At 43.8% G+C, this 9031-nt stretch overlaps 1 protein-coding gene across 1 annotated transcript in view; it reads right to left on the reverse strand.

The window, feature by feature from the left end:
• PAMR1 (peptidase domain containing associated with muscle regeneration 1) overlaps positions 1-8469 on the reverse strand; it is a 115250-nt gene extending 106781 nt beyond the window's left edge. Inside the window, exon 1 of the mRNA XM_077462960.1 lies at positions 7993-8469. Coding sequence (XP_077319086.1) covers positions 7993-8083 — 91 coding nt within the window. The 5' untranslated portion in view covers positions 8084-8469. The remainder of the gene's footprint in view (positions 1-7992) is intronic.
• Between the last annotated feature and the right edge of the window lie 562 nt (positions 8470-9031).

The raw sequence follows: 9031 nt of genomic DNA on the forward strand, positions 1-9031 counted from the left end.
ATTGCAAAACCCAACGTCAAATATTATAGCATTTAAAGCTGAATTCCAAGCAAACGGCTACATACACAGATGAAACCTATAGACGGGAGCCGTTTTATATTCCAAAGGGTCTGTTTTTCTGTCCATCCAGTCTTGATATTACTGGATGGAAAGAAATACAAATCATTTGAATATATACACAGCCCTCTCACACAGCACAACCAAAAGGATGGCCCCACTTACCCACTTACAGTTAAATAACACTTCCTGCTGATTGGACAGTGAAATAACATCAAGGAACTGAAGAAATCATCCCTCTGCCCATTTTTTCCTCTCTTATCAGCCTGCTCCTTGTCAACACAAGGTAATCCTACCACAAAGGTTGTTCTTTAGGCACTTCTGTTATAGGGTGACCCAAGGTGTGTTCATGGTGTGTGCCTGGGCACACCCTAATCACCCCATTCAGTGCAGATTCACTCTGCTGCCCAGGCTTCCCCCACCCCTCACAGCACTGCCAGATTCCCTCCTCTAGTCTCTCACTGGCTGCTGCAGGGGGTGTTTCAGGGTGGAGAATGGGGGCAAGGGGTGGGTAAATATGTAATTTACCGGACCCTTCCTTTCCTGGATGAACACAGTGAGTGATCAGTGCCGAAACTGTGTTTACTATGCTTTTGTTTGTGAATGAACAGGAAGCCGCTCAGTACAGAGCACTTCCCATTCATTCACTATCCAGTGCAGCTGAGGCTGCAGAGAAAAGGACTGGGGAATCTGTGTCCTCAGTCCCTTTCTCTATCTCAGAAGTGAGACATCAGGGGTCTGTAAAGTAACTAAAAAATATTTTTTTTTTTTCAAAATTGACGCTATTTCTTTGTTTGTAGCGCAAAAAAATAAAAACCGCAGATGTGATCAAGTACCACCAAAAGAAAGCTCTATTTGTGGGGAAAAAAGGACATCAATTCCGTTTGGGTACAGCTTTGTATGACTGCGCAATTGTCAGTTAAAGTGACTCAGTGCCAAATCGCAAAAAATGACCTGATCAGGAAGTGGGTAAATCCTTCCGGGGCTGAAATGGTTAAAGTGGTTGTAAACCCTTACAAACCACTTTGACCTACAGGTAAGCCTAGATTAAGGCTTACCTGTAGGTCCAAGCAATATCTCCTAAACCTATATGGTTTAGGAGATATTTGCCCGAAAACGGGCACCACTGTCTACGGCGCATGCGCGGCATTTCCAAGAATGGAGCTGCCGCGCGTGTCGACTCCTGTGCGCATGCGCAGGAGTGACGTCATCGCGGCTTCGCCGAATGACAGCGGCGGAGCTGCGAGACGCCACCAGCAAGATGGATGCGGCGGACTACAGGGGACAGCGGCGACTTCGCTGGCTCCTGTGTCAGGTAAGTGACACATAATGGGCTACTATGCGATGCCTAGTAGTCCATTATGCTTTGCCTTTGCAGGGAATGAAAGAGGAAGTAAACCCATCAGGGTTTACTTCCTCTTTAAGGTTAGGTGGGATTTTAGTGATTGGGATTACGTCTGCTTTATGTGACAGCAATGATAACCCCGTATCTGTCTTCTTGTGCTATATTGGGCAGTATGGGGGGGGGGGGGGATTTACTAAAACTGGAGAGTGCAAAATCTGGTGCAGCTCTTCATAGTAACCAATCAGCTTCCAGATTTTATTGCCAAAGCTTTATAGAACAAGCTGAATTTAGAAGCGGATTTGCTTCCATGCCCAGCTGTACCAGGTTCCGAGTGCTCCGGTTTTTGTATATACCCCCCCATGTCAGAATTCAGCAGACGCGGCACTTCCAGATTCCCTGTAACGTGAACAGCGGAAAGTTTATGCTCGGTGATGACATTCCCATGACTTGGCAGTGTTAGAATTCCCCCCAGCGTGAACCTTAATGCTGTTTTGACTGCGGAGGGACGAGCTGCGGGCAGGACAAACATAACTGAAATACATTACCGCTCTTTTGCTCATTCATCAATTCTATCCAGCTGGGAACGCGCAGTTAGAAAAACACGCTTCAAACAACGAGTACAATCAGCCAATGGGCTTCTAAAGCTGCCAAGGAAACAGCACAGTGGCCTGATGGTTAGCATTTCTGCCTTGCAGCACTGGGGTCCTCGGTTTGAATCCAGCCAGCACACCATCTGCATAGCTCCCAACTGTCCTTGATTTCGAGGGACTGTCCCTGATTTGGAGCAATGTCCCTCTGTCCCTCATTTGTCCCTCATGTTGATCTGATCCATATAGTTGTATATAAAATGCACTTTTTATCTATCAAAAAGTGTTTCCCAGTGCTAAACCTTTCATCCCATTTCTAAATTGCTGCATTTGTAAATCCCAAAAGCCAATATAAAGGAACAGTAGTGGTAAAAAAAAATCACTTGTGGGTTTAATCAATCTTATTTTATTGTACAATTCTCCTTTAAAGGGACGTGGCAGGGGGTGTGTCCTATGCCTGCATACGTTTGCTGATAGGTGTCCCTCATTCCCATCTCAAAAAGTTGGGATTTATGCCATCTGCATGGAGTTTGCATGTTCTCCTGGTGCTTGTGTGGGTTTCCTCTGACTCTGCAAAGACATACAGGTAGGATTTTTGGCTCCTGCGTAAATTGGCCCAAGCATGTGAGATAGGGACTTTAGATATTAAGCTCCTCGAGGGCAGGGACTGATGTGACTGTACAATATGTAAAGCTCTATGCAAATTGCCAGCACTATATAAATATGGGTAATAAATAAAACATTGCAACTGTGAGATTAGATTCAGCAGGGCTTTCATGGTGCCTGCAGCTGGAAATGCAGCCTCTTTCTAGTCATTTCCTGCTCTGTAACTTGCTCCACCTATTCTACATTTAGAAGGATACAGAGGGGCAGAATGTGAGGGCTGCAAACAACTTGCTTTAATTTTATTACAGGTACTTATATAGTGCTGTCAATTTACATATAAAGTGCCTTGAAAAAGTATTCATACCCCTTAAAATTTTCCACATTTTGTTATTGTCATGTTACAACCACAAATTGAAATGTATTTTATTGGGATTGTATGTGATAGACCAACACAAAGTGGCGCATAATCGTGAAGTGGAAGGAAATTGATAAATGGTTTTCAATTTTTTTTACAAATAAATATTTGAAAAGTGGGGGGCGTACATATGTATAGCGCCCCCCTGAGTCAATACTTTGTAGAACCGCCTTTCACTGCAATTACAGCTGCAAGTCTTTTTCAGAGATGTCTCTACCAACTTTGCACATCTAGAGAGTGAAATTTTTGCCAATTGTTCATTATACAATAGCTCAAGCTCTGTCAGATTGGATGGAGAGCGTCTGTGAACAGCAATTTTCAAGTCTTGCCACAGATTCTCAATTGGATTTAGGTCTGGACTTTGACTGGGCCATTCTAACACATGAATATGCTTTGATCTAAACCATTCCATTGTAGCTCTGGCTGTATGATTAGGGTCGTTGTCCTGCTAGAAGGTGAACCTCCACCCCAGTCTCAAGTCTTTTGCATACTCTAATGCCCCGTATACACACAAGCGGATTTTCCGTCAGAAAAATCTTGGATGTTTTTTCCGACGGAATTCCGCTCAAGCTTAGCTTGCATACACACGGTTACACAAAAGTTTGCTGAACTTTTGACCGCCAAGAACGCGGTGACGTACAACACTACGACCAGCCGAGAAAATGAAGTTCAATGCTTCAGACCATGCGTCAAATTGTTTTCAAGCATGTGTAGGAATTTTGTGTGTCGCAATTGCTACAGACGATCGGAATTTCTGAACTTTTTCCGACCCGAAAAAATTAGAACATGCTCTCAATCTTTTGCTGGCTGGAATTCGGCCAGCAAAAGTCCAAAGGAGCATACACGTGGTCGCATTTTCAGATGAAAAGCTCTCATCGGTCTTTTGCTGGCTGAATTTCCGATCGTGTGTGCACGGCATAACAGGTTTTCTTCTGAGATTGCCCTGTATTTGGCTCCATCCATCTTCCCATCAACTTTGACCAGCTTCCCTGTCCTTGCTGAAGAAAAGCATCCCCACAACCTGATGCTGCCACCACCATGTTTCACAGTGGGGATGGTGTGTTCAGAATGATGTGCAATGTTAGTTTTCCACCACACATAGCATTTTGCTTTTAAGCCAAAACGTTTAATTTTGGACGCATCTGACCAGAGCTCTTTCTTCCACATGTTTGCTGTGTCCCCCCATATGGATTCTCGCAAACTGCAAACAGGTCTTCTCATGGCTTTTATTTCAACAATGTCTTTCTTCTTGCCACTCTTCCATAAAGGTCAGATTTGTGGAGAGCACAACTAATAGTTGTCCTGTGGACAGATTCTCCCACCTGAGCTGTGGATCTCTGCAGCTCCTTCCATCGTTACCATGGACCTCTTGGCTGCTTCTCTGATTAATGCTCTCCTTGCCCAGCTGGTCAGTTTAGGTGGACGGACATGTCTTGGTAGGTTTGCAGTTGTGCCATACTCTTTACATTTTCAGATAATGGATTGAACAGAGCTCCACGAGATGTTCAAAGCTTGGCATTCTTTTTTATAACCTCACCCTGCTTTAAACTTCACAACTTTCTCCCTGACCTGTCTGGGGTGTTCTTTGGCCTTCATAATGCTGTTTGTTCATTAAGGTTCTCTAACAAACAACAAGGCTTCACAGAACAGCTGTATTTATATTGTTACAAAATTACACACAGGTGGACTCTATTTACTAATTAGGTGACTTCTGAAGGCAATTGGTTCCACTAGGTTTTAGTTAGGGGTATCAAAGTAAAGGGGCTTAATACAAATGTACGCCACACGTTTCAGATATTTATTTGTAAAAAAAGGGGAAAACCATTTATCATTTTCCTTCCACTTCACGATTATGCACCACTTTTGTGTTGATCTTTCACATAAAATCCCAATAAAATACATTTACGTTTTTGGTTGTAACATGAGAAAATGGGGAACATTTCAAGAGGTAAGAATAGACACACTCCTAAACTTTGTGGACAGCCTTCTGAAGCTGTTATAGCTGTAAAGGGTGGGCCAACTCAATACTGAACCCTACGGACTAAGACTGGGATGCCATTAAAGTTCATGTGCGTGTAAAGGTAGGTAATATAGTATATATACTTAGCACATTCACAGCGCCAGTCCCTGCGCTCAAGGAGCTTCTCATCTAAGGTCCCTACCTCACAGACATACATACAGTACACTTACTAGGGCCAATTTAGACAGTAGCCAGTTAACCTACAGCATGGTTTTGGAGTGTAGGCAGAAACTGGAGTAATCCCACACAGGTAAGCTTGGTAAGACCAGGAAGGGGTGGTGGGGAGGCACTTCTTCTCCCGCCCCTATAAAAGTGATCCCGTGGCGAATTGGCTGCAGGGATCACTTTTATCTGAAAGCTGGGCCGTCTAAGGGAAAAAATGTAACCGCAGTTTTGGCATCTAGCTGCTGCCACCGGTATTTAATGTCAAAACCATGTTGTGCATTCCCAGTTAAGCAGGTGGTAAGTGATTATAACCCCCTACATATACCCACTGAAGTGCCCGGCCTCAGGTGATACATGGAGAGGAAACAAATCCGCCTACATCGTTCCCCTTTCACACTGAGGCGCTTTGCAGGTGCTAAAGTGCTAAAAATAAGACCTGCTCAGTGCACTCCAATGTGAAAGCCCTGAGGGCTTTCACACTGGAGCGGTGCACTTGCAGGACATTCAAAAAAGTTCTGCAAGCCGCATCTTTGGAGTGCAGTAGGAGCAGTGTATTCACAGCTCCTAAAGCGCCCCTTCCCATTGAAAACAATGGGGCAGCGCTCCAAACCCTCCTGCAAAGCGCTGCTGCAGCGGCGCTTTGCGGGCGGTTTTAACCCTTTTTCGGCCGCTAGCGGGGGTTAAAACTGCCCCGCTATCGGCCGTTCAGCGCCGCTAAAACGACGGTAAAGCGTCGCTAAATATATCGCCGCTTTACCGCCAGCGCACTGAGCGCTCCAGTGTGAAAGTAGCCTTAGTTGTACCTGTTTATCTTCAGTCTTCCTGTTTCTACATCTGTTCAAAATGCAGAATTTCTACAGCTGATCTGAGCTTTCAGAAAGCAGGGGGCAGAGAGCTGCAATTACACTCTGCAGAGCTCATTGAGAGATAATTAGAGGGAAGGGACACCCCCCCCTTCACACAGCACACAGGAACAGAGCTGAGGCTGTCAATCACGGGCTGTATGCTGGAGTTCCTTCCCCTGTCACCTTTTTTCTCTTGGTGTCAGGAAAACTTGTCAAAAGTGACTCATGCTGATAGAAGAGGAACAAAGCAGCAGACAGAAATAACACTTAGTGCTGTGGATTGAGACAAGTACACACTATAGAGGGGATATGCTTTGTTACACAAATGCTGAACCAGAGCTAAAAGTGGGACTTTATATGAGGCGATATATGCTATATATATACACACCTCCATCCCTGAAATCTTGAAAAATAAATGAATGAAAAAATAAAAAATAAAACAGAGTGGGACTTTATATGAAGCACATCACTAGACCGAATGAGCCAATCAATATACATATTGTTTAATATCAAAAGTCATACACATGTATATCACCATAAATAATAAATTGATATAACAATAAAATGATGGATCTCAATTGATAAGTATAAACATAATATACTATTACATGATTAGTTCAATATAGAAACATTGTTAAAAAGATTAATTCATAAATGTCAATAAATAGATATGCTTTGTTCAAATTTCATGTCTGAGATTTACAGACAATTTAAAGAGGAACTGCAGTCTGCTCACATAATCTTTAATAAAAACATCTTTGCCATTTGGAAGCTTCCCTCCAAATACTTTGCATATTATTTTATATATACTGTGATTCTGTACTTTCCAAATACATAGCTCCCAACTGTCCCCGATTTCGAGGGACTGTCCCTGATTTGGAGCAATGCCCCCCTGTCCCTCTTTCCTCCTCATTTGTCCCTCATTTTGGTCTGATCTATAAAGATGTATATAAAATGCACTTTTTATCTATCAAAAAGAATTTTCCAGCACTAAACCTTTCATCTGATTTCTAAATTGCTGCATTTGTAAATTCCAAAAGCCAATATAAAAGTAATAGAAGTGATAAAAAAACACTTGTGGGTTTGACCAATCTTGTTTTTTTGTACAATTCTCCTTTAAGGGGGCGTGACAAGGGGCGTGTCTTATACCTGCATACTTTTGCTGATAGGTGTCCCTCATTTCCATCTCAAAAAGTTGGGAGGTATGAAAATATGCTGCTGAAATCTCCCTCCACTGAGTCTGGCTGCAACAAATCTAACTGCGGGCAGCTGAAGCGGCTGCCTGTTCACTTCCTGGATTAAGGCTGGATTCACACCTATGCATTTTTAGTTCTTTTTGCATTTTGCAGATTTGCACTACAGTCCATGTAACATGGTTTCCTATGGAACACGTTCTGTAGTGCAAATCTTCAAAATGCAAAAAGCACTAAAAATGCATAGACACACAGAGGCACACTTCCAGCTCTGCAGCTCTCATTGGCCCACTTATGACTTATCTCCCCTCCCTTCCTGGAAAAAGGAGTGAGAGAGAGAGCTGTGCATGATGTTATAAGCCTAGGCCAGTGATGGCAAACCTTGGCACCCCAGATGTTTTGGAACTACATTTCCCATGATGCTCAGCTACACTGCAGAGTGCATGAGCATCATGGGAAATGTAGTTCCAAAACATCTGGGGTGCCAAGGTTCGCCATCACTGGCCTAGGCTAATGACCAGACAAGAAACAAGAAGTGGGCTGTATAAGGTATTTACTAGCAGTAAAAAAAAGGTTTTAATATCCAAAGTTAAAACAACAAGGGCAGAAGATTTAATAGATGGAGAGTTGAAAAAATGACTGAAGTTCTGCTTTAAGATCTCCTTCCTTATTATATTGCCATGTTGGCAGTTATGATATATCTACAAAGAAATGTAAAGAAACGTTAGTTTGTGTTTGGGATCAGCTGTCAGTACTCACTCGCTCCTTTGGGGTAGGCGGCGAAATGGAAGGCGTACAGGTAAGGCAGCAGCAGGCTGGTCCCCAATAACAAGGTCATTGCGTTGTCCATCCTCCCGGGTTCTAGGTGTCCGATCAGAGTCCCCACCTCGCCATGCCTGTGGCTGCACCGTCCTCGCGACTATTCAAACTTTCCACCGTCCAGGCTGTGACATCTTTGACGGAACGCTTCCAACGAGGGGTCTTCCTGGCTACGTCACCCCGAAAACACTCAGCAGCCTTAACCCCTTTGTGGTTCCTCCAGAGGGGAATCCCAATGAGAAGCAGCTTGAGTTCTACGAGTTCACAGCTTCAGCAGGTTAGGAGTGGAGAGACGCAGACAATCAGGGGGGCGCTGCAGACAGGGGGGGGAGGACTCATGCAGGTACTGACGGAGAACACAACTCACACTTGTCTGAGGAAGAAGAGAGGATGTCTCGGTAATAATAGCAGTCAACCCCCATCCTGACCTGGCAAGAAGTCTGGAAAATCGCTCTCTGGCCAATACATGTGTTTGCAATAACATACATTCTTCATCAGTGACGCCATCGCACCAAAAAACTAATTAAATATTAACTAATTTATGGTGTGTGTGGTGGTGACATAGAAATAGAAACCATTGTCTCGTCTGAGATTTTAATTATGCTCTCTAACATAAAAGAGTAATACATTCCTGACTGGTTACAATATGCAGAAAAAGGACCCTTTTTTCACAATATTTCCACCTTTTATCATTAAAAAATAAGTCTGTGAACGCCAATCCAGTGACCTTGCCTAGGCTGAGATGATGTCATCAGTCTGCTGCAGGTAAGAGAAAGCCCTGACCCCCACCCACCCACCCACCCCAGTGATCCGACTGCAACATTGTACCTTTGTAGAAACTCACACAGTTATGCCCCATACACACGATCGGAAATCACGCCAGCAAAAGTCCGATGTGAGCTTTTGGTCAGAAATTCTGACCGGTTGTATACTCCATCGGACTTTTGCTGGCGGAATTCCAGCCAGCCAAAGTTTGAGA

This window comes from Lithobates pipiens, unplaced genomic scaffold (assembly GCF_037356315.1).
Source record: "Lithobates pipiens isolate NorthernLeopardFrog02 unplaced genomic scaffold, aLitPip1_a1.2 Scaffold_10, whole genome shotgun sequence".
NCBI lineage: Eukaryota > Metazoa > Chordata > Amphibia > Anura > Ranidae > Lithobates > Lithobates pipiens.